At 43.7% G+C, this 26,740-nt stretch overlaps 1 protein-coding gene across 1 annotated transcript; it reads left to right on the forward strand.

Annotated features, from left to right (window-relative positions):
* Nucleotides 1-4,016: 4,016 nt before the first annotated feature.
* Nucleotides 4,017-15,720, forward strand: LOC134343387 (granzyme K-like). The gene is made up of 5 exons (XM_063042089.1): nucleotides 4,017-4,077; nucleotides 10,529-10,688; nucleotides 12,210-12,363; nucleotides 13,400-13,669; nucleotides 15,541-15,720. Exons 1-5 carry the CDS (start codon nucleotides 4,017-4,019, stop codon nucleotides 15,718-15,720), a joined length of 825 nt encoding a protein of 274 aa, XP_062898159.1.
* Nucleotides 15,721-26,740: the final 11,020 nt, after the last annotated feature.

Here is a 26,740-nt window from a genome sequence, read left to right on the forward strand (position 1 = left end):
GGGACAAATGGACTAGGGAGAGATCCCTGCAGAAAGCGGAAAGTGGGGGGGTGGGGGGGGCAGGGAAAGATGCACTTGATGGTGGGATCCCATTGGAAATGGCTGAAGTTATGGAGAACAGTGTTCTGGACGCAGAGGTTTGTGGAGTGGTAGTGAGTACTAGAAGAATCCTATCCCTGGTGAAGTGGTGGAAGGATGGGGAGGAAAGCAATCATTCCTCAGAAACTGATTGAACTGCCTGAACATCTCCCTCTGCAACTGGATCCTAGACTTCCTGACTGGGAGACCTAAGTCAGTCCGGATTGGAAGCAGCATCTCCAACAACATCACACTGAGCATGGGGCCACCCCCCAGGGCTGTGTGCTCAGTCCACTGCTGTTCACTCTGCTGACCCACGATGGTGCTGCAACACACAGCTCGAACCACATCATTAAGTTCGCCGATGACACGACCGTGGTGGGTTTAATCAGCATACAGAGAGGAGGTGCCGTCGCTAATGGACTGGTGCAGAGCCAACAACCTGTCTCTGAATATGAACAAAACAAAAGAGATGGTTGTTGACTTCAGGAGGACACAGAACGACCACTCTCCGCTGAACATCGACAACTCCTCCATAGAGATCATTAACAGCACCAAATTTCTTGATGTTCACCTGGCGGAGAATCTCATCTGGTCCCTCAACACCAGCTCCATAGCGAAGAAAGCCCAGCAGCGTCTCTACTTTCTGCGAAGGCTGAGAAAAGTCCATCTCCCACCCCCCATCCTCACCACATTCTGCAGAGGTTGTATTGAGAGCATCCTGAGCAGCTGCATCACTGCCTGGTTCAGAAATTGCACCTTCTTGGTTCATAAAACCCTGCAGTGGATAGTGAAGTCAGCTGAGAAGATCATCAGGGTCTCTCTTCCCGCCATTACAGACATTTACACCACACGCTGCATCTGTAAAGCAAACAGCATTATGGAGGCCCCCACGCAACACTCATACAAACTCTTCTCCCTCCTGCCATCTCGCAAAAGGCAACAAGTATTCGGGCTCTCATGACCAGACTATGTAACTGTTTCTTCCCCCAAGCCATCAGACTCCTCAATACCCAGAGCCTGGACTGATACCAACCTACTGCCCTCTACTGTGCATATTGTCTTGTTTATTATTTGTTGTAATGCCTGCACTGTTTTGTGCACTATATGCAGTCCTGGGTAGGTCTGTAGTCGAGTGTAGTTTTGTGTTGTTTTACATAGGTCAGTGTAGTTTTGTGTTGTTTTACGTAGTTCAGTGTAGTTTTTGTATTGTTCATGTAGCACCATGGTCCTGAAAATCGTTGTCTCACTTTTACTGTGTACTGTACCAGCAGTTATGGTTGAAATGACAATAAAAAGTGACTTGACTTGACTTGAGATCAGATTATCAGGAAATCTAAGGCCTGAATGAACCCAATCCAATGGGAGGTAATGCCAACTTCTGTGTAAGTGTCATAGTCATGAGAAAATTGTAGAAAGGCATTGACTTTTAAAGAGGATCTGAAAGAATCATATTAGATAGTATGAAGAACAGAAAACTATGAAAAGATAACAGAGTGGCAAATGGTGATGTGGGAACAATCTGGTATCATTCAGGACTGGTGTCAATAACATTTCTGCATATTTTGTGAGATCATTCAAATGGTACTAGAACTGTGCTAAGGAGAGGGCAGCTATCAACAAAATGATAGTCTGGATGAGTGAAATGGCTTCACTGTATTTAAGCAATTTATAATCAGATTTAAAAGATACTTTTCATACTTGAATAATATAAAGTTTTAAAACTTTCATACCCAGACCTTGCCTTCCACAGTAGTAAGAATATAGTAGCTAGCATTTCAGCTGGTGGACTACAATTCATAGAGTGTATTATTGATTGGAGGCATGAGTCTGATTTCCATCCGGCCAGCTAGAGAGTTTAAGCTGCAAAAGTTATTGTAAAATGGCAGTTGCCTTCAGCTCTAGTGACCATAAGGTTGTCAAATCTCCATCAGAAACGATTCTGGTTCACTAATGTCCTTCAAGCAAAAGTGAACTGGCATCATTACCTGTTTGGGCCTGCTTGTGAGTCAGACCACTGACAGGGTTGACTTTTAATTGGCTCTGGAGTTGGGCTGGGTAAGAGGGCAATTAGGAATGGACAATAAATCCCAGTTTTTCCAGTGATAGTCACACTTTGTCCATCTCACCTAATCCACTTATCAGTTTACCCAGTTTTATTACATTATCTCTAATCCTTCTAAACTCATTGGGCACAAGAGGATTTTGGAGTGATAGCAAGAAGGAACTTGCATGAGTCTTTCATGTTTCAAGGATTAAAGATGTTTCAAAGTGCTTCATAATATTGTTCAGACACCAACTGAACTCTGCTATTCTTCTCTGAATAAGGCCATTGTCATTTTAATGTCTACTTGAGGAGCTTATAAGAGTCTTTGTTTAACATCTCTTCCAAAAGTTGACGCCTCCAACAAGGGAACCCTTCATTTCTATTGCTCTGGACTGTTGGCCTGGTTTACTGACCCCAGGCTGATATACAAGTGAGTGAGAACGATTGTGTGAACTGGATTTTATCAGTTTAGATCCTGATCCTCTCCACAAGGATACAATTTCCAGGATCTGATTGTGGACGGTAGTCAGAAACAGGAAATCTGAAGAGATTCCATGTGGTAGTTGTTCGTTGGCATCAGTCCAATTACACTGGACTACAATTGTTTTCAAAAGTGTTGTCTCCTCAGAATTTATTTTTGTTTATGGTAGGCCGGTTGAAGCTGAACACAATATAATTTTCAACTACATACTTGCGTAATGTAGGAATTTAGAGAAACAAGAAATTAACTTTTATTGAAAATAATGCATTTAATTGCATAATGGTGCTGATGCTTTGTAATAGTTAACTAACCTAAAAATATTTTGTGGACATTTTTCATTTATATTCAGTGTCTGAGGCTTCTCACTAAAGTGTCCAACAATAATCAGCCAATTGCCCAGATGCCATTTGTCAATGACCTGGTGAAAACTCAGTATGTTCATCACTGACAGCACCAGGATTTGCAGGAAGAAGTCTAAATGGGAATGCTGAAAATGAATCTTTAGTGACATATTGCACTTCATGGTTTTGTATGCTTGAAGCATGTTGTCAACCAGCTATTCATAGTTTGGTGCTCTGCAGTTGCCAACATTCCTGAATGATTTCCATGTGATTTTCTCTAGTCCCACTAGAAGTTCTTTGAATTTTCTGTCATTGGTGACCTCTTTGATTCGTGGACCAACAAAATTAATCTTGGCATCAGCTATTTTGTCTTGAATAATGAATTGAAATAACAAATATAGGTGATTTCCAAAAAAATGGTGTGTGATAGGGAAGTTTCATTATGATTTTCATGATCAGCAGCCCAAAATCCATAAGATGCACCCTGAAGTATTCAGGAAACAAAATCTTTGACGTCTTGTGTTATTGTCCCTTTCATTCCAAAAGTCCTATCCTCAGCTACCATCTCAGTCATGGATATTCCCATCTGCTCTTTACAATCTTCACAAATCTATGAACGCATGGATGCCATCTATATTAATCCAGTGTAATAATATCATTTGGCCTTGGATTGTCAACATTTGAAAGTAAATGCAATAAAGTGGCATATTCAAATGATGTTTCTCAAATTTAATGGTCATTTAAGACATCATTTAGTATGCATTCACATAGGATCTAAATAAATATGTCCTGCATGTTATCAGGTTAGGTCAATGAAATGTCAGGAGATAGGCATCAAAATGAAAAGCAAACCCTCAGTGATACCCACAATATTTGCTGAAAATTTCTAGTTCGCTTTCACCCTGTCATGTGACTTTCCATAACTGATATGGATTCAGATTAGAAAGATTAGCAAATCTTCATGTTTATTGGTGGTTGGGGGGGGGGGTCACTAAAATAAATAAACCACTTCCCTCTAAGTTTATTATAAATTGAGCAATAACTTTGGTGTGATCACTAAGAAACAATGATGGAAGCATCACTGTACAATCTGCTTGTTTTGTCAATTGTCATCTTCCTAGCTCCGGCATGAAAGTAGCAAAATTTAAGCACTTTACGTTCATGAAAGATTTTATTTTAATTATATTTAATGTATGATGCACATCACAAGCATAATTTGTGATAATGTAAATTTTTAGTGATAGCTATATAAAAATTTATCTTCTATATATATATGGCAATAGATGTCTATCTCATTGCTTTTCCTTGTAATTTTATTTCTTACTTGGAGAGGACCACTATATAAAATCTGGTTACAAAATTTCAATGTGCAACATGTCAAGCAACATCTAACGAGGGAAGGAAATTGTAGAAGTGTCAGATTATTGTTTCTCCAGCCTGTGGCATCTACTGTTTTTTTGTGTCTCCTTGCTCTACTATCATTTTTTCTTGCAAATCTACTTGATAATATTAAATTTTTAACTAAGTATTATTATCTTGAGGATTAATGAGGAGCTGTTGGATTTAATTCTGCTGGGTACAATTCCATGTGGTAGGCATGGGCCCAAGCTATGCCTGCCTCTTCAGAGACTTTGTAGAACAGTTAATGTCTGAAGCCTTCCCCGGTTACACTCCCCACCTCTCCCTTCACTACATTGATGACTGCATTTGTGCAGCCGCATCACCATTGCACTTGTCAACTTTATCAACTTTGCCTCTATCTTCCACCCCGCCCTTAAATTCACTTGGTTCATTTGGCACCTTCCTCCCTTTTCTTGATCCATCTGTCTCCATCTCTGGAGACAGACTGTCAAACAAAATCTTTTACAAACCTGCTGATTTCCATGGTTATCTCAACAATACCTCTTCCCACCTTATCTCCTGTAAAAATACAGTTCCCCTTTCTCAGTTTCTTTGCCTTTGATGCATCTATTCCCAGGATATGGCTTTCCATTCCAAGACAACAGACATATCCTCCTTCTTTAAAGACGGGTTTTTCCTCCCTCTACTATTGATGCTCTCCTCCATTTCCCGTACATCTACGCTCAGCTCATCTTCCCTCTGCTGTAATAGTGATAGAGTCCCTCTTGTCCTTACCTACTAGCCCATTGGCCTCCGCATCCAACATATTATCCTCTGCAATATATGCCAAATGTAAAGGAAAACTATGACTAATCATAACTTACCTAACCCCCATGCCCCCCTTTCTGCTTCCTTATTTGACAAAACAATATACAGCAGGTATCATACGGAGACGCTTTTGGTCAAAAGATAGACATAGATATAGAATAGTAAAGCACAGTACAGGCCCTTCGGCCCACAATGTTGTGCCAACCGTTAAACCCGGCTTCCCATATAAAACCCCACCTTAAATTCCTCCATATACCTGTCTAGTAGACTCTTAAATTTCACTAGTGTATCTGCCTCCACCACTGACTCAGGCAGTGTATTCCATGCAAGAACCACCCTCTGGGTAAAAAACCTTCCTCTAATATCCCCCTTCAACGTACCACCCCTTCACTTAAAGCCATGTCCTCTTGTACTGAGCAGTGGTGCTCTGGCGAAGAGGCATTGGCTATCCACTCTATCTATTGCTGTTAATATCTTGTACACCTCTATCATGTCTCCTCTCATCCTCCTTCTCTCCAAAGAGTAAAGCCCTAGCTCCCTTAATCTCTGATCATAATGCATACTCTCTAAACCAGGCAGCATCCTAGTAAATCTCCTCTGTACCCTTTCCAATGCTTTCCCATCCTTCCTATAGTGAGGTGACCAGAACTGGACACAGTACTCCAAGTGTGGCCTAACCAGATTTTTATAGAGCTGCATCATTACCTCACGACTCTTAAACCCTATCCCTCGACTCATGAAAGCCAACACCTGATAAACTTTCTTAACTACCCTATCTACCTGTGAGGCAACTTTCGGGGATCTGTGGTCATGTACCCCCAGATCCCTCCGCTCTTCCACACTACCAAGTATCCTGCCATTTACTTTGTATTCTGCCTTGGAATTTGTCCTTCCAAATTGTACCAACTCACACTTCTCTGGGTTGAACTCCATCTGCCACTTCTCAGCCCACTTCTGCATCCTATCAATGTCTCCCTGCAATCTTCGACAATCCTCTACACTACCTACAACACCACCAACCTTTGTGTCATCTACAAATGTGCCAACCCACCCTTCTACCCCAACATCCAGGTCATTAATAAAAATCACGAAAAGTAGAGGTCCCAGAACAGGTCCTTGTGGGACACCATGAGTCACAACCCTCCAATCTGAATGTACTCCCTCCACCACGACCCTCTTCTTTCTTCAGGCAAGCCAATTCTGAATCCAGATGGCCAAACTTCCCTGGATTCCATGTCTTCTGACTTTCTGAATAAGCCTACCGTGTGGAACCTTGTCAAATGCCTTCCTAAAATCCATGTAGATGACATCCACGCACTACCGTCATCTATATGTCTGGCCACCTATTCAAAGAACTCTATCAGGCTTGTTACACACGATCTGCCCTTCACAAAGCCACGCTGACTGTCCCTGATCAGACTATGATTCTCTAAATGCCCATAGATCCTATCTTTAAGAATCTTTTCCAACAGCTTTCCCACCACAGACGTAAGGCTCACTGGTCTATAATTACCTGGACTATCCCTACTACCTTTTTTGAACAAGGGGACAACATTCGACTCCCTCCAATCCTCCGTTACCATTCCCGTGGACAACGAAGACATAAAGATCCTAGCCAGAGGCTCAGAAATCTCTTCACTTGCCTTGTGGAGCAGCCTGGGGAATATTCCGTCAGGCCGCTGGGACTTATCTGTCCTAATGTATTTTAACAACTCCAACACCTCCTCTCCCTTAATATCAATATGCTCCAGAACATCAACCTCACCATATTGTCCTCACCATCATCAAGTTCTCTCTCATCGGTGAATACCAAAGAGAAGTATTCTTTGAGGACCTCGCTCACTTCCACAGCCTCCAGAAACATCTTCCCACCTTTATCTCTAATCGATTCTACCTTTACTCCTGTCATCCTGTTGTTCTTCACATAACTGAAGAATGCCTTGGAGTTTTCCTTTACCCTACTTGCCAAGGCCTTCTCATGGCCCCTTCTTGCTCTCCTCAGCCCCTTCTTAAACTCCTTTCTTGCTTCCCTATATTCCTCAACTGACCCATCTGATCCTTGCTTCATAAACCTCATGTATGCTGCCTTCTTCCACCTGACTAGATTTTCCACCTCACTTGTCACCCATGGTTCCTTCACCGTATCATTCTTTATCTTCCTCCCTGTTCAAATTTATCCCTAACATCCAGCAAGAGATCCTTAAACATCAACCACATGTCCATAGTACATTTCCCTGCAAAAACATCATCCCAATTCACACCCGCAAGTTCTAGCCTTATAGCCTCATAATTTGCCCTTCCCCAATTAAAAATGATTCTGTCCTCCCTGATTCTATCCTTTTCCATGATAATGTTAAAGGCCAGGGACCGATGGTCACTGTCCCCCAGATGCTCACCCACTGAAAGATCTGTGACCTGACTTGGTTCGCTACCTAATACTGGATCTAGTATGGCATTCCTCCTAGTCGGCCTGTCAACATACTGTGACAGGGATCCGTCCTGGACACACTAAACAAACTCTGCCCCGTCTAAACCATTAGGTGCCAATCAGTATTAGGGAAGTTAAAGTCACCCATGATAACAACCCTGTTATTTTTCACCTTTCCAACACCTGCCTCCCAATCTGCTCCTCTGTATCTCTGCTGCTGCCAGGGGGTCTATAGAATACCCCCAACAGAGTAACTGCTCTCTTCCTGTTCCTGACTTCCAGCCATACTGACTGAAAAGAGGATCCGGCTACATTAACCACCCTTTCTGTAGCAGTAATAGTGTCCCTGACCTGTAACACTACCCCTCCTCCCATTCCCCCCCCCCATCCTTTTTAAAGCACTGAAATCCAGGAATATTGAGAATCCATTCCTGCCCTGGTGCCAGCCAAGTCTCTGTAATGGCCACTACATCATAATTCCATGTATATATCCAAGCTCTCAGTTCATTAACTTTGTTCCTGGTGCTTCTTGCATTGAAGTAGATGCAATTTAGCCCTTCTACCTTACTAACTTTACACCCTTCATTCTGCTTCTCTTTCCTCAAAGCCTCTTTATATGTTAGATCTGGCTTTATTCCATACACTTCTTCCACTGCTCTATCGCTCTGGGTCCCATCCCCCTTGTAAATTTGTTTAAACCCTCCCGAACCATGCTAGCAAACCTACCTGCAAGGATATTTCTCCCCGTCGAGTTCAGGTGCAACCCATCCAATCTGTACAGGTCTCACCTTCCCCAGAAGAGATCCCAATGATCCAAAAATTGAAAACCCTGCTCCCTGCACCAACTCCTCAGCCACGCATTCAACTGCCATCTCCTCCAATTCTTACCATCTCTGTCATGTAGCACTGGCAGCAATCCTGAGAACGCCACCCTTGAGGTCCTGTTCTTCAGCCTTCTGTCTAGTTCCCAAAACTCACACTTCAGGACCTCATCCCTCTTCCTGCCTATGTCGTTGGTCCCAACATGTATCACGACTTCTGGTTGCTTTCCCTCTCGTACCAGGACATCGTGCACATGATCAGAGACATCCTGGACCCCAGCACCCGGGAGGCATCAAACCATGCGGGTGTCCTTCTCACGTCCACAAAATCTCCTGTCTGCTCCCCTGACTATAGAGTCCCCAATGATGACAGCTCTCCTCTTCTCCGTCCCACCCTTCTGCACCTCAGGGTCAGACTCAGTGCTGGAGGCCCTGCCACCGTGGTTCACCCCTGGTCAGTCATGGGGCTCAATATTTTATGTGCTCAAAATCAAAGGACAACTCTATATTTACAATGTATGGACCATACTTTCTTTGAAACTGCACACAAACTTCACATCTCCCGATTTGCATTGTGACGAGAATACACATAGATTAAGATGTAGCAGTCCTGTGCTGGCACCAGTGGGATCAGCAGTTGGTCTGCCACCTGTCTTCTGGAGGCAGAGAGATAAGGAAAACAATGGCGCAGCATTTGGAGATGTGTAATGAAGGGACGGGAGAGAGAGTAACAGAAGGAGAGAGCTGTCAAGATCGGCTCCCCCTTTGAACCCTGAACTGTTTGAAGTGATGGACAGGCGATACCCCAGCAGGGGGATAAAAAGGGACAGCTTCGCTAAGGGAAGACACACACGACACCCCGAGGTAACGAGACCCTGGAAGCGATGAATCTCCCACAAGCCGGTGGGAAGTTCTTGGACGGCTGATCGCGGGATCAAGCCATAGACGCTCAGGGTGGAAAGGCACGATCGGCGGGAACCTGGTGTGTGTCCACCCTTGCCTGGGTGCCGGGTTCACCGCAGAGAAACGATCGTATCTGGAAACGGAGGGGTCACGGTCGGTGACCTCAGATGACATCACAAAGGGCTCGCCCGAAAGCTAACTGCGAAGCTCTGTGTGTGGAAGCCGTTTTGAATATTCATTCGTTTTGCTCTCTCTCTCCTTCCCCCACACTGTCCATCTCCCATGGCAGCGATTACTGCGAACTGAACTGAACTAAATTGAACTGAACTTTGCGTCACTTTGAAACTGGTCATTTACCCCTAGACAACGATAGAGCTTGATTGATCCTGTTATCTGAATTCTGTGTACATGTATGTTTATCATTGCTGAACTGTTGCATTCATTATCCTTTTGATTAGAGTACTGTGTTGCTTGTTTCTTTAATAAAACTTCCTTAGTTCTAGTAATCCAGACTCCAACTGAGTGATCCATTTCTGCTGGTTTGGCAACCCAGTTACGGGGTACGTAACAGCATGCACACCACAGACATCTGATTTTAATGAATTTTCATCAACATTGTCTAGTCAAGGATTTACGGCTTTTAGGAACTCATTGTTCAGAGATGCACTCCAAATTAAATCCACAACACATATTCAGATATGAACACTTGTAACCAAAGTCACTTGTTAAATGTAAATTGCTAATCCCCAAATTCCCTCTGACACCTTTGACACATCTATTCCTGGGATGTGGTTGTGGGTTTCTCTCCCTCTACTACTGATGCTCCCCTCACCCAAATCTCCTCCATTTCCTGTACATCTACGATCACCCCATCTCTCCTCTGCCGTAATAGTGATAGAGTCCCTCTTGTCCTTGTCTACTATTCCATCAGCCTCTGCATTCAACACGTTATCCTCCACAATGTAGACCATCTGTAAAGGAAACTGACCACTAATCATATCTTTACATCCCCCTCCCCACCCCGCTTTCTACAGCGATCGATCCAGTGCCATATTGGCCTGAGTCCATTACTCTCTGCACCTTCTTACACTCTTGTATGTTCGAATGGCTGTGCAAGGCATGATACAACTACTCTAGGGTTATCCCTGTCAAGGTTAATTAGGGATGGCTAATAATTGCTGGCATTGTCAGTGATATTCACAACCTGTGTGAATAAATATGCATGTGAAATAAAATTTCAGTATCTTCTACATATTGCAGATCCCGGAGCTAAAATTATTGGAGGTCATGAAGTTAAACCGCATTCAAGACCTTATATGGCATCTCTCCAACGACGTAATGTGAGCCAGAGGTATTCTCACTATTGCGGAGGTGCTTTGATCACACCGAACTGGGTACTAACTGCAGCACACTGTGAAAAGTACGCTGTGTCGTGTATGAATAAAAAAAATCTTGTGATTAACATACAAGTGCTTAGCTCCCAATCCTAACTTTCATAAAATAATTACTTTTACACTGTTGTCACATCGTCACTAATATGTGTATCACTGTAGATAGATAGATAGATAGATATACTTTATTGATCCCAAGGGAAATTAGGTTTCGTTACAGCCGCACCAACCAAGAATAGAGCCTAAATATAGCAATTCAAAAACCACAAGCAATCAAACAACAATATGCAAACTATGCCAGATGGAAATAAGTCCAGGACCAGCCCATTGGCTCAGGGTGTCTGATCCTCCTCGGGAGGAGCTGCAAAGTTCGATGGCCACAGGCAGGAACAACCTCCTGTGTCGCCCAGTGTTGTATCTCGGTGGAATATGGCCGGAGTCCAACAGGAAAAAGTTCAATATCCGGTCTACGAACACGTTCCTCGATCGTAATATGACCAGGATTGCACCATCCATTGTTAACCAGAAGAGTAAGCCCCCAACTCCTTTATGCTTACCGCTCTCAGTGCACTTCTGGTCAGCCCGAACGGTCTGGAAGCCATCCATGGAAAAGTTTTGATCGAGTATGTCTGTATAACTGGCATATCACCGTATAATTGGCATTTATTTTTATCAGCACGTTTCAGTTTGAATGGTCAGATAAACACTCAGTGGCAACATTATTAGGTACCTCCTGTAGCTAAAAAAAGTGGCCACTGAGTGTATATTCGTGATCTTCTCCTGTGTAGCCCATCCACTTCAACGTTTGACACACTGTGAGTTCAGAGATGTTCTTCTGAACACCACTGTTGTAACGCGTGGTTATTTGAGTTACTGTCGACTTCCTGTCTGCTTGAACCAGTCTGGCCATTCTCATCTTTCTCTCTCATCAACAAAGCATTTTTGCTTAAAGAACTTCTATTCACTGGATGCTTTTTCTTGTTTTTCACACCTATCGCTGTAAAAGCTAGAGAATGTTATGCCCAAAAATCCCAGGAGACCAGCAGATACTCAAACCATCCCATCTGGCACCAACAACCACTCCACGGTCAAATTCACTTAGATCACATTTCTTACCCATTCTGATATTTAGTCTGAACAACAACTGAATCTCTTGACCACGTCTGCATGCTTTTATGGACTGAGTTGCTGCCACATGATTGGCTGATTGGATATTTGCATTGATGGCAGGTGTACAGGTGTATCTAATAAAGAGGTAACTGAATGTATGATACCTGTTCCACAACTAGATTTTAGCACTCTAACTAAGCGTAGGAGTAATTTACAATCAGCTTGTCTGATGAACATTTTGAAACAATTTCAATCAGGAGTATAGTCTTTGCCCTCGCTTGGACACCGATTTTTTTTGCACATTAACTACCAAATATAATGTTGCTGAATTGTATATTTCCATGAAGTTTACTATTTGATTGTTGCCTTCCTGATGAATTTCTGTAAACTATTTTTTACGTAAAGTGTGATTAATTATCTTTATTTTTGATTGGTAACAGGCCAATTGCATCAGGCCAGTTTCTTGAAGCAGTTCTTGGAGGACATTCTCATTCAAAGTATGAGAAAAGTGAACAAAGACTGCGCATCATCAAACAGATTCCCATTACAAAATTCAACAATAGGACTATGAAAGATGATATCATGCTGCTGCAAGTACGAATTTCTTTTCTCATTCTTACGCAGTGTTTAAGATCTTTAATTTGCTTATTAGCAATGTTTACTTTACTGAACAATAACTGTTGAATGGCATTTGTGACATGGATGAGAATTATTGATTGTGGAGAACATTAGTATTGGCAATGATCCCTCCCATCCGTCCAACAGTCTCCTTGATTCCCTTCCATCAGGCAGGAGGTTCTATAGAAATAGGACAAGAACTGTTAGGATGTGAAACAGCTTCTTCCCCTGGGCTGGAACATGACTGAACTCCCTGCCACCACCCAGGTCTCATCAGTTATGAAGTACCAGTAACATGTACTGTTTACTTTTTAACTATGCAACTTATTATTTGTTAATTTAATTGTGGTAATATTACGTCATGTGTTATGTGTATGAGGTACAGTATATGTACTGTGTTGTGACTGGTCAGGAGGAAGGTTGTTTCGCTTGGCTGAGTACAAGTGTACGATTGAATGACAATAAATTGAACTTGAACTTGAGCTGTCTAAGCCTGGGCAATGTCACAGTTAACCTTGTCCTTGACATAGAAAGGGGTAGTAAGTTAATTGGTCACATGGGTATAGTTGGGTGGCTGGGTTCATTGGACTGGAAGAGCCTGTTACTGTGTTGTATCTTTAAACTAAATTAAATATAAACTTTAATTACAAGTGTGATAGCTGCTAAGTTTAACTTATTGGAGTTTAGTTATTAACAAAGAAAGAGAGATAGTGAAGAACCTTCACAGTAGGATTAGTGCTTTATGACCATCATCCACATCACAATTTTTCTGACAAATTAACAATTACATCATGAAATGTAATTTAATTTTATAGATCACTTTTAATTGAGTCTCTGCCCCTTTGATCATCTGAAAAAATGAAAGCAGATTATCTGCAAAGTACAGAATTCTGGAAAACAAAATATTTAAGTAGATAAACTAACAAATATCTTCTGGAGTAAAGAGATCCTTCAAGATAATCTTCACTTTTAGGAGCACAAATACGTGAATTCAATGTTTTTGTGTCAACAGCTCGAGACTGCTGCAAAGATGAACCTGTACGTGAATGTACTCAACCTACCCAAAGGAGGAATCACTGACATGAAATCTGGAACAACGTGCACCGTGGCAGGATGGGGAAAAACAAAAATAGACAATTACTCTGACACGCTTCAAGAGGTGGAGGTCGAGGTAATTGATCAGCGAACATGCAACAGCAAGGATTATTACAATCACAGACCTGAAATAACCCAGGACATGATCTGTGTTGGTGACAACAAAGGCAGAAGGAACGCATGTTATGTGAGTATGCTGTCTAGCCGTGTTATCAGTAACATTTCTATAATGCTATAGGATTAAGTATAAAAACCCCAGTGATTCACTGGTGCCTTCTATAGATTGAAACTTTCCAGCCTTCCTCAGTGTTACTGTGACTGACTCTTACCTGCTTTCTGAAGGGCTACTCAGTTGCATTAAAAAGTCTTCAGAATATGGTCCAGCATTACCTTAGGGAAGCTAAAGGAAACTAGATTAGACCATAAATACAACACTTACAGGCAATGTCCACATCCCAAGGTGGATTAAAAAAGTAATAATCGGATAAGTAAATGTGTACAGTACGTGTTGATTATGGAGGAACCATTTTCCCTGTGGTTCTTGCATTTTCCAGAATCTCTTATCTAGTCCCTGAATTTAGATGTCAACATAAGTTACTTGTGATTTCTCTACCAATAAACTTTGTCTACCGTCAGAGCGATGATGAAATGGGCAGACGCAAGAAAACAGAGTCAATCCAGAGAAATGGAACGTATTGACATGTCTAAAATGTAAAGAGAATTTATTCTAAATCATGTCAATGTGAAAATAAGGATCATGCTAGACCTAGTGCTCTGTCTGATCCTAACATCCGATTGGGGACAGAGTGGATCAGTCTGGCTGACACTCTGTACCCATGAGGTGCCCTGTGAGGCAGGCCAGGCTCGGGATGCCGAGCAGAATCAGGAACTGGATCCTGAGGATTTGCCTCCATAAATATCCTGACAGCCTTCAGCAGCTCACAGTGAAAAATATGAGCGATGATTAAAAACTGTGCAAGCATATTTAATAAAAATTGTTGAAAGACAACTGAACATAATAGCAAATACGAGAAGTGATTATTAGGTTGGTAGAAGGAATCAATTTTAGAAAACCTCGCACATTTATTTTTCAATGCAGTCCCCTCATACATTTACACACTTAGTCCAGCGGTCGTGGAGCATTTGGATCCCTTCTTTGTAGAAGTCGATGTCCTGGACCTCCAGGAGGTGGTTGACAGCAGGGGTGATTGATAAGTTCGTAGCCTAAGATAAAAGGAGATGACTTATACAGCTCTCGTTACATGCACGTAAAGAACTTTTGAAGTTAGTAACTCATCACCTTCTACCTTAGACCACAAACTTATCAATCACCCCTGCTGTAGACCATTTTCTGGAGGTCCAAGACACCGACTTCTACAATAAAGGGATCCATATACTCCACAAATGCTGGATTAAGTGTGTTTATGTAGGAGGGGACTATGTTGAAAAATAAATGTGCCAGGTTTTCTGAAAATGACTATTTCTACCTTAGGCCACAAACTTATCAATCACTTATTAATTAAAAAAGTTAAAATAAAGTAAGTTTAATAAGCCATTTCCCGTTACTTAGTTATTTCACAGACCAGTGACTCCATTCAGTGAAGTAGGTTACTGTTCTTGTGTCAGCTAGTCTTGCTTAAAAGCAGGGGGGTCGGGTACAAAGTGAATCTGGCCAGATGCACGAGCTGGGTTCAGTGGAGAGTCGAGTGGCAGAGTGGACGGACGGCTACACCAGCATTTGACATCTGTTTCATTCTGAACTTCCACATTCCACCAGAATTTGAAGTTAGACTGAAGTACAGATTGTAGATGGCTGACGGTTTTCTACATAAAGGCTAATTTAGGAATAAACTCAATCCAGGCCATCGGAAACATTCCATGAAAAGACTCTTTGTGAGTCCAGTTACCTACATTTGCTCCTAAAGTAAACTCACACCTCCTTGGTACAGCTGGGCACGGGTAATGAATTGTGATGTGATGTCAAACTGACAGTTTGCAGTCTGTCACTTTAGCTAATTCTGCTCAATTGTCACCTTCATCTTTTTCTCTCTCTTCCAGGGTGATTCAGGCGGACCTTTGATATGCCGCAAAAAGTATACTGGGATTGTGTCCTTTGGCGGAAAATACTGTACAAATCCCCAAAAGCCTGGGGTGTACACTTTACTAACAAAGAAATACATTGATTGGATTCGGTCTATAATTGATTTACCACTGAAGGATGCTGAAGAGCTGTACTGAGTAATCACAATCCTGCTTCACTCTGCTTTACTTACACTGATGCTCAGTTAATTGGCCTAGAGTGCCGGCTTGCTTCTATCCTTACCTTCTCTGCATAGCATAATATTTTACCGCAAAGTGCAATAAAAAAAAACTATGATTATCAAATTCCTCGCCTTGTGAAATTCCTGTCATCTGATGTAAGTTATGAAAGTGACCTGAACCACCTGTAGGTGACATTTTACACTAGCAGCAGTGACTTGCTTTGTACCATTGATAACTTTAGAGGTGTAGATAGTGGAGAAAATTAGATTCTGTGATAATTAGATTTAGCATTAAAATATCATAGATTGATTGTGGAGAAGCTTTATAGAGGTTGTCGCAAATTCATGGGCAGAAGGGCCTGCCCTGTGCTGTGACGTTCCTTGTTCTATCAAGTAAATATTGAACTTTTGAACTGAATGGTCCTCTTGCACTACCAATGATTCAATGAGATTTACAGGGAGATGTTGCTTCCTGCTTGTCATTGCGAACTGCCGCAACTCCAACAGTGACCTTAGGTCAGCTGCAGGGTCATCAGCCGGGGACCACCACTCATTGATATCTCTCTCCCTTAGCCCTGCTCCATCTCCTGGTGGCACAGCAGTGACAGGGGCCTCCCTGCCATCGCCTGCAGCTTCCAATGGGGTTAGTTGTTCCTCAATTATGTCCTTCCTCCTCAGCCACAGCCAAAAGCTGCCCTTTTCTGCCTCTTCAGCCAGCTCTCTGGTGGCCCTCCTGAGCCCCATTCCTGTCACTGCCAGATCACAGGGTAACCTTGTCAGGGTAGATGATTGCCTCATGTCTTACACTCAGCTGCTAGGACTGAGAACTTCAGCCTCTCCCGCTCATGGGCAGCCTGCACTCCTTCCTCCCATGGGATGGTGAACTCAATGAGAACCTCTGCACTGTGAGCTGGAGTAGCTGCTCTCAATTTATCAATTGTCTCAGCTTAATTTGGCTACATAACAGAAATCTAATATCTCCATGATATCTAGACGCCTCCTTAGTTGAACGATTATCTCAACTCTCCAAATGTTTCACAGAATGCTATAAAAAGTCTCAGTAACTTTGCAATTCCCATTTCCAATCCAGCTGTAGGTTGCAGACTTTGAAGGCAGCCACTGCAGGAAAACTGCATGATCAATGAAATCAAATTGGCACAATTAACATGATTGAGAGTTGAAGAACTGTGGGAGGGAGGGAATCAGGAAGAGAGTGGGCCACTGTAAAACAGAGGTCAGAAAGATAACTGAGGAGCTGAGATGTAGAAAGTGATTGAGCAATAGATGAGCTTTAGGGTGAGACATGACTGGTAAATCAGAATGAAAGACACAGGACATGGTGATTTGGGCACTACAGGGAAAGTCGTATCAAAGAACCGAAGTTTGGAAATGAATTATAGTGTTTATTCATCACTATACATTTAGAAGTGGCATAACACAAGAAAAAACGGATAAATTTCAGCCTTGAGGTGCTTTTCAAACATTGAATAAGCTGCAAATATCTTATCTGTGGAACCTAACTACTGGATTTCACGATTCTATAATGACAAACCAATCCATGCTGAATTGTACAATGATAATTCAAATTCATTTATCTGGCTGTATTTTTGTGAGGAGGAAATTGCACTCATTTCTTGCTACCTCACCTATAATATTCATAATCCTGTTAACATCTGACAGTCAGACTGTTCATTTAATTGGATTTGGATTGGTTTATTATTGTCAAATGTACTGAGGTACAGTGAAAAGCTTGTACTGCATACTGTTCATACAGATCAAATCATTACACAGAGCATTGCGATAGAACATAGTAAAGCAAGAACAGAATGCAGAATAAGGTGAAACAATCACAGGGAAAGTGCAGTGTAGGTAAAGATATAAGGTGCAAGATTGTAACAAAGTAGATTGTGAGGTCAAGAGTCTATCTCCTTGTACTAGAGAAACGTTTAATAGCCTTATAACCTCAGGTAGAAAAAGTCCTTCGGCCTGGTGCTACATGCTATCAGCCTTATTAAACTTCTGCCTGATGGGAACTTCAATTATGCTGACTGGTTTACTGAGGTAGCAAGAAGTATGGACAGTCCATGGACGAGAGGCTAGTCGCTGTGGTAACGTCATAGAGAAGTACAGCACGGAAAGAAGAACTTCGATCGAGTCCATGCAGAAAGCATTTAAGGTACCTAGTCCTATTGAGCTGACTTCCTGTCCCCTGCAATCTTAGTTCAAACACTACATCAACTCCTTAGCCACGTGTTAAACTGTATAATCTTCCTAGTTCTGGCCTCACCAGCATGTGGATCAGGTAGTAATCCTGAGATCACAGCCCTGGAGATCCTGCCCTTTAAAATGGCACCTAACTCCCTATAAAGAACTTCATCATTTGTATTACCCATGTCATTGGTACCTACGTGGATGATGACCTCTGGTTATTCACCCTCCCATTTAAGAATATGGAGGACTTGATCCGAGATACTTCGGTCCCTCGCACTTGGGAGGCCACATTCCATCTGGGAATCTAATTCTCATCCACAGAACCTCTTGTCCGTTCCCCTAATTAATGAATCCCCAATCACCACAGCGTGTCTCTTCTACTCACCTTCCCTTCTGAGTCACAGAGGCAGACTCAGTGCCAGAGATCTGACAGCTGTGACTTTTCTCTGTTGGGTCATCCCCACGAACAGTAAACAAATAGTTGTTGAGGGGGATGCCCACAGGGCTGTTTAACTGGCTGTTTAACCCCTTTCCCCTTCCTGACTGTCACCCGTTCTCCTGTGTCCTGCACTTTGGGTGTAACTATCTCTCCATATATCCTTTCTAAAACCCCTTCAGCCTCCCAAATGATCCGGTGTTCCATCTCCAACTCTTTAACGTGGATTGTTAGAATCTACAGGTGGACACTGGTAGTCTCCCTGCCTTCTGTTATCCCACAAGAGGAACATTCAGCTATCCTGTCTGGATGAGCTGAGCCGTCTCCACAACTTTCTGTAGCTCCTTGTGGTCATGAGCAGTGCAGCTGCCATAATGCATCAAGACAGAACACTTCCTGTGCTGCATCAATAAAAATAGGCAAGGTTCAAAGTGTACATACCAAATTTCTGTCACCTCCTGAGGGAGAAGAGGTATTCATGAGCTTTTTGGTCATGGTGTATAGCTGTTGGTCCAGAACAGGTGATGTTCACTCCTAGGAACTTGCAGATCTCAACCTTCTCAACCTCAGCATTGTTGATGAAGATAGCAGTTGATCAATACCCTCTTTCCAGATGCCAATGACCAGCTCTTTTGTTCTGCTGAATTGAAGAAAATATTGTTGTCATGACTGCATGTTACTAAGCTCTCAGTCTCTTTCTTGTATCCGAGTTCATCATCATTTGAGACAGGGGCCACCATGGTGGAGGTGGAGCAGAACCTGGCCACAGAGTCATGAGTGTACGGGGATCTGAGGAACCTGTGCAAGTACGGGGCTGAGGGCACAGCCTTGTGAAATGAGAATAATCAGGTTGAATGTGTTGAGCGTATCCTACTGGTTCCAGTCTGTTGGTCAGGAAGTCAAGGATCCAGATGCAAAGGGAGGTGCTGAGTCCCAGATCGAGGAGTTTGGAGATGAGTTTGCTTGGATTTATTGCATTGAAGATGGAGCTGTAGACAATAAATAATAGTCAAACATAGTTGTATTTACTGCCCAGATGCTCCAGGAGATGGCATTTGCCGAAGACCCTTTTCAGAAGTAGCGAATTACAGCATCAAGTTTGTCTGGGAGGCTGCAGTTAATGCGTACCATATCTAGCCTCTCAAAGCACTTCATGACTCTGGATGTCGGAGTCATCAGGCAATAGTCATTAAGGTTTTTTTTTTGTTTTTTCTTAGGTATTGGGATGATGGTTGCCTTCTTAAAGAAGGTAAGAACATCAGATTGAATCAAAGAGTGGTCAAAAATTGTCTGTTTTCAAATAGTCCAGTATGTTGGAGGAAATTTAGAATTCCTTGACCAAGAAAGCTGTGCTGGGACAGAAAGAATTTTAACCAGTAAAGGAATTATGAGATTTTGTGAGAGGGCAGGAAAGTTGGGCCAACTATAACCTTCATTGAATGGCAGAGCTGGCTCTGGAGGACAAATGTTTCTTTCTTCCTCATCAGCGTGAGATATTGATTTTCCATTCATCACACTCAATGTATGTAAATGTTGCCAGGAACACAGTGCCAAGTAAAATAATCCATTTAGCTTTTCTTCTGGAAAATATGGTTCCATTTCTGAATTATATTCCGCTTTTGAAAATCAATTTGACTCAGGGCAGATTTCTATTGCTGTGAACATTAAAAATAAACACTTGTTTTCTGATGTTCTAATGGTGGAAAGCGGCCAGTGAGTGAGTGGGCCAGTGAAGGAGTGGAGCTCTGAGGCTTCGACTCGAGAGATTCTGCAAGTTTTGGCAGTTGGTCTGTGCAATCAAATCAATCAAGATTTGAATAGATCAGCAGAAAGCTGTTGATTAGACAATCAAGAATTGAATCGCTCAGACTCAGCAGAAAGCAGCTGATTGGGCAATAGAGGTCAGGTGACCAAGCATTTTAAAAAGATCAAACAGATAAATAGAGGGGTAGGTCAAGCGGAGCAGCCTGGGGAAAGCAGGCCAGTGAAGGACTGGAGCTTTGAGGCTTTGACTCAAGAGATTCTGCAAGTTTTGGCAGTTGGTCTGTGCAATCAAGTCAATCAAGATTTGAATAGATCAGCAGATAGCCGTTGATTAGACAATCAAGATTTCAATAGCTCAGACTCAGTAGAAGGCAGCGGATTGGGCAATAGAGGTCAGGTCGTTTTGGCGGTCTTGGAGGAACGCCCCTCTACCGCAGTCACATCTGACAGAAGTGCATGCGGTTGGGCGATCTGGAAGACCGTGTAAGGAATCTGGAGCAGCAGCTGGATAACCTTCGACTCATAAGGGAGAATGAGCCAGTCATAGATGAGAGCTACAGGGAGGTAGTCACACCTAGACTGCCGGAAGCAGGTCGTTGGGTGACAGTCAGAGGGGGGAAAGCGAAGTTGAGTAGACAGGTAGTGCAGAGCACCCCTGTAGCCATTCCCCTGACTAGTAAGTTTACCGTACTGGATACTGTTGGGAGGAATACCGACCAGGTATGAGCCACAGTGGCAGGGCCTCTGGCACTGAGTCTGACCCTGTGGTGCAGAAGGGTGGGACGGAGAAGAGGAGAGCTGTTGTCGTTGGAGACTCTATAGTCAGGGGACCAGACAGGAGACTTTGTGGAAGTGAGAAGGACATAGAAACATAGAAAATAGGTGCAGGAGTAGGCCATTCGGCCCTTTGAGCCTGCACCGCCATTCAGTATGTTCATGGCTGATCATCCAACTCAGAACCCTGTACCAGCCTCCCCCCCCCATACCCCCTGATCCCTTTAGCCACAAGGGCCATATCTAACTCCCTCTTAAATATAGCCAATGAACTGGCCTCAACTGTTTCCTGTGGCAGAGAATTCCACAGACTCACCACTCTCTGTGTGAAGAAGTTTTTCCTAATCTCTGTCCTAAAAGGCTTCCCCTTTATCCTCAAACTGTGACCCCTCATTCTGGACTTCCTCAACATCGGGAACAATCTTCCTGCATCTAGCCTGTCCAATCCCTTTAGGATTTTATATGTTTCAATAAGATCCCCCCTCAATCTTCTAAATTCCAATGAGTATAAGCCTAGTCGATTCAGTCTTTCATCATATGAAAGTCCTGGCATCCCAGGAATCAATCTGGTGAACCTTCTTTGTACTCCCTCTATGGCAAGGATGTCTTTCCTCAGATTAGGGGATCAAAACTGCACACAATACTCCAGGTGTGGTCTCACCAAGGCCTTGTACAACTGCAGTAGTACCTCCCTGCTCCTGTACTCGAATCCACTTGCAATGAATGCCAGCATACCATTCGCCTTTTTCACTGCCTGCTGTACCTGCATGCCCACTTTCAATGACTGGTGTATAATGACACCCAGGTCTCATTGCACCAACAAGGACACCCGCATGGTTTGTTGCCTCCCGGGTGCCAGGGTCCTGGATGTCTCTGACCGGGTGCACGACATCCTGGTACGAGAGGGAAAGCAACCAGAAGTCGTGATACATGTTGGTACCAATGACATAGGCAGGAAGAGGGATGAGGTCCTGACGTGTGAGCTTTGGGAACTAGGCAGAAGGCTGAAGAACAGGACCTCAAGGGTGGCGTTCTCAGGATTGCTGCCAGTGCTACGTGACAGTGATGGTAAGAATTGGAGGAGATGGCAGTTGAATGCGTGGCTGAGGAGTTGGTGCAGGGAGCAGAGTTTTAGATTTTTGGATAATTGGGTCTCTTCTGGGGAAGGTGGCACCTGTACAGATTGGATGGGTTGCACCTGAACTCAACGGGGAGCAATATCCTTGCAGGTAGGTTTGCTAGCATGGTTCGGGAGGGTTTAAACTAATTTTCAAGGGGGATCGGACCCGGAGTGATCGAGCAGTGAAAGAAGTGCATGGAGTAAAGCCAGATCTAACATATAGAGAGGCTTTGAGGAACAAGAAGTGGAATAAAAGGTGTAAAGGTAGTAAGGTAGAAGGGCTAAAGTGTGTGTACCTCAATGCAAGAAGCATCAGGAACAAAGGTGATGAACTGAGAGCTTGGATACATACATGGAATTATGATGTAGTGGCCAGTACAGAGACTTGGCTGGAACCAAAGCAGGAATGGATTCTCAATATTCCTGGATTTCAGTGCTTTAAAAGGGATAGAGAGGCGTTTGAAAAGGGGAGGAGGGGTGGCATTACTGGTCAGGGATATTATTACTCCTGCAGAAAGGGTGGGAGGATCCTCTTTTGAGTCAGTATGGGTGGAAGTCAGGAACAGGAAGGGAGCAGTTACTCTATTGGGAGTATTCTATAGGCCCCCTGGTAGCAGCAGAGATATAGAGGAGCAGATTGGGAGGCAGATTTTGTAAAGGTGCAAAAGTAACAGGGTTGTTATCATGGGTGACTTTAACTTCCCTAATATTGATTGGCACCTTAGTTCCAAGGGTTTAGATGGGGCAAATTTTGTGAAGTGCGTCCAGTGCGGATTCCTGTCATAATATGTTGACAGCCGACAAAAGGGAATGCCATACTAGATCTGGTACTAGGTAATGAACCGGGTCAGGTCACAGATCTCTCAGCGGGTGAGCATCTGGGGGACAGTGACCACCACTCCCTGGCCTTTAGCATTATCCTGGAAAAGGATAGAATCAAAGAGGACAGGAAAATTTTTAATTGGGGAAGGGCAAATTATAAGGCTAGAACTTGCGGGTGTGAATTGGGATGATGTTTTTTCAGGGAAGTGTACTATGGACATGTGGTCGATGTTTAGGGATCTCTTGCTGGATGTTAGGGATAAATTTGTCCCAGTGAGGAAGATAAAGAATGATACGGTGAAGGAACCATGGGTGACAAGTGAGGTGGAAAATCTAGTCAGGTGGAAGAAGGCAGCATACATGAGGTTTATGAAGCAAGGGTCAGATGGGTCAATTGAGGAATATAGAGAAGCAAGAAAGGAGCTTAAGAAGGGGCTGAGGAGAGCAAGAAGGGGGCATGAGAAGGCCTTGGCGAGTAGGGTAAAGGAAAACTCCAAGGCATTCTTCAGTTAGGAGATTAGTGGGCAAAATTAGGGCACATGGTATTGGGGGCAGAGTACTGATATGGATTAAAAATTGGCTGGCTGACAGAAAACAAAGAGTAGCGATTAACGGGTCTCTTTCGGAATGGCAGGCGGTGACCAGTGGGGTACTGCAGGGCTCAGTGCTGGGACTGCAGCTGTTTACAATATATATTAATGATTTAGATGAGGGAATTAAAAGTAACATTTGCAAATTTGCCGATAACACAAAGCTGGGTGGCAGTGTGAAATGTGAGGAGGTTGTTATGAGAATGCAGGGTGATTTGGACTGGCTGGGTGAGTGGGCATGGCAGATGCAGTTTAATGTGGATAAATGTGAGGTTATCCACTTTGGTGGTGAGAACAGGAAGGCAGATTATTATCGAAATGGAGTCAAATTAGGAAAAGGGGAAGAACAACGAGATCTAGGTGTTCTTGTACATCAGTCACTGAAAGCAAGCATGCAACTTCAGCAGGCAGTGACGAAAGCTAATGGCATGCTGGCCTTCATAACACGGGGAATTGAGTATAAGAGCAAAAATGTCCTTCTGCAGCTGTACAGGTCCCTGGTGAGACCATACCTGGAGTACTGTATGCAGTTTTGGTCTCCAAATTTGAGGAAGGACATTCTTGCTATTTAGGGAGTGCAGCGTAGGTTCACAAGATTAATTCCCGGGATGGCGGGACTGTCATATGTCGAAAGGTTAGAGCGACTGGGCTTGTATACTCTGGAAGTTAGAAGGCTGAGAGGTGATCTTATTGAAACATATAAGGTTATTAAGGGACACACATCAAAGTTGCTGGTGAATGCAGCAGGCCAGGCAGCATCTCTAGGAAGAGGTACAGTCGACGTTTCAGGCCGAGACCCTTCGTCAGGACTAACTGAAGGAAGAGTTAGTAAGAGATTTGAAAGTGGGAGGGGGAGGGGGAGATCCAAAATGATAGGAGAAGACGGGAGGGGGAGGGATGGAGCCAAGAGCTGGACAGGTGATTGGCAAAGGGGATATGAGAGGATCATGGGACAGGAGGTCCGGGGAGAAAGACAAGTGGGGGGGGGAACCCAGAGGATGGGCAAGGGATATAGTCAGAGGGACAGAGGGAGAAAAAGGAGAGTAAGAGAAAGAATGCGTGTATAAAAATAAATCACGGATGGGGTATGAGGGGGAGGTGGGGCATTAGCGGAAGTTAGAGAAGTCGATGTTCATGCCATCAGCTATGCAGGCTCAGGCACTTCTTGTGACTGTTCCTGTTCACTCATGGTTACCTGACCCTATCTATCACTTCGACACAGGACCCCCAGCCACCTGACTGAATTCAGCTTCATCCTCAATTGTATTGGAGCCCATTTTGCCCTCACTGTCAATTATCATGTTGGACTGTCCACTGGTAGAAATCTCTTCATCAAATCTTGGGGAGTTTGCATATTAGTCAAACAATACTCCCATTTCCTCATCCTCTGAAACTGTTTCAGTAGTTGGTCCCTTTTCAGGTCTTTCCACTGAAATTACACTACTGTCAGCAGTTAGCCTTTCTGTTCTCTTTCAGTGCAGAGCTCGCCTACCAGCTGTAGTTCTGTGTCAGACTCCGGGTCAACACGTACTTCATGCCCTAAAGGAAGAAGGTGATTCTGATGGAGAATTTTGACAGGACCATTCCCATCTTCTGGCTTCACCTGGAAACTGGCAAATCGGCATCTGGCTCTCCACTACGTAAGGTGTGGACACCCAGCAGTCGGCCAATGCATGCATACAGTACTTGGTAGCTCCAAATTTCTCATTAAAACTCTGTTCGCATGCATCAGTTCAGTGAACTTAATCTTTTGATCATATCTCCTCTTGTTTCTTTGGTTTTGCTTGGTAACAGAAACCTCTGTTAGATCATAAGCTCTTTACAGATCTTTCTTCATGCCAGACACATACTTTGAGTTACTTTTCCTCCAAAAGCCAACATGGCACCATCACATACTCTCCGAAACCAGGTCAGATTCCCCCTCTTGTGCTCCGTCAAGTCTTCCCTCCCAGTGTCCTTCAGTTTCCACAGATGCTGCCGAATGTCCTCCATCTCTGCGAGAGCCAATCGCCAAGACCTTTCTCTGAAATGAGTGTCCCCTGTCACTCGGATGGTGTGGTGAGTACTCTTGGAACAACCTACATCAAACTCATCCATAGAAAAACATCTTCTCTGTCAGTCTCCTTCTCCAACTTCCAGGCACAAGGAGTCACCGAAGTTGAATGACCTGCCTGTCAACTTTTCTGCTCCAGGAGATGGTCTCTCACCTGCTTTTCTCACAGGAAAATTAGACATTACAGTCACTGGAAAAAGATGTGCCATTGTCATCCCCTCCTGAGGGTGACATCCTTCCCTGAGTTGTTCCTGACAATCACTGTCATCCTGTTCACCTGTAACCGACAGCTTCTACAGTTTGGACCTCCCCAGTACCCCAGCAGGTAAGCGTGACTCCTTTTTGTGATCTTCCAGAACATCCACCAGGAGGGCCTTAGCGTCAGGCATTCTGGGAAATCTGGGTGTTTCCTGTCACTCTAGCTACATTCCCAGGCCATCACATGATGGGTTTCGACTGAGTGTACCACACAGTTCCTCGTTTGTGCTCATCATCTGGCCTAAGATGGACTTGTACGTCCTCAAAAATAGCACTGAACACCAGGTGAATGGGCAGGGTTTTCAGAAAGCTCCCTCCAATTCTTTCCTCGCAGGCTCCCACTAGCCTCCTCACAATAGTATTTATTCCCACAAGAATTGATGCTTCACCCTTCTCAACCGGGTCCAGACAGACCAACACTAACATACCAGGGATCTCAGCTACTCCCTCATCTGCCTCCAAAAACTCCAGCTTCAACGACAAGTAACCATCAAATGGGTAGTCATCAGTACTAAGGCCTCAGAGCTCTAGGGCACTGACTGGCGTCAATGGTAAATACTGTTTGAAGAAGGATCTGTACAGCAGAGTAACCTGAGAACCTGTGTCAATATGGATCTTGCATCATTCCCCTCGATCCTTTACAGAACTGCACAGATCTGTATATCGGCGAGCCAAAACAACCACCTCAAGTGGATGGCCCAACATAGGAGGGCTCACAGCTCAGGTCAAGACTCTGCTGTATATCGACACCTAAAAGACAAGGGACACCCCTTTGATGACAGCAATGTGCATATTGTGGACAGGGAGGACAGGTGGTTTGAAAGTGGGGTGAAAGAAGGTCCCTTTGTCAAAGTGGAAAACCCATGCTTGAACGGAGGGGTTGGGTCACGACACCACCTGTCAGCTACTTACAGTGCAGTTCCTACATCTTTACCCCAGCATCTCCACAATAGTTCACACCTTCTTTCC

The sequence above is a fragment of the Mobula hypostoma genome, chromosome 3 (genome assembly GCF_963921235.1).
Source record: "Mobula hypostoma chromosome 3, sMobHyp1.1, whole genome shotgun sequence".
Taxonomy (NCBI): Eukaryota; Metazoa; Chordata; class Chondrichthyes; order Myliobatiformes; family Myliobatidae; genus Mobula; species Mobula hypostoma.

Bases quoted from the DNA above. Each gene is read 5' to 3' on its own strand.
- LOC134343387 (XM_063042089.1), top strand. From the start codon at position 4,017: ATGGAAGCATCACTGTACAATCTGCTTGTTTTGTCAATTGTCATCTTC. The intron at 10,689-12,209 runs GTACGCTGTGTC...GATTGGTAACAG, and splicing joins ACTGCAGCACACTGTGAAAA to GCCAATTGCATCAGGCCAGT. The intron at 12,364-13,399 runs GTACGAATTTCT...TTGTGTCAACAG, and splicing joins ATGATATCATGCTGCTGCAA to CTCGAGACTGCTGCAAAGAT.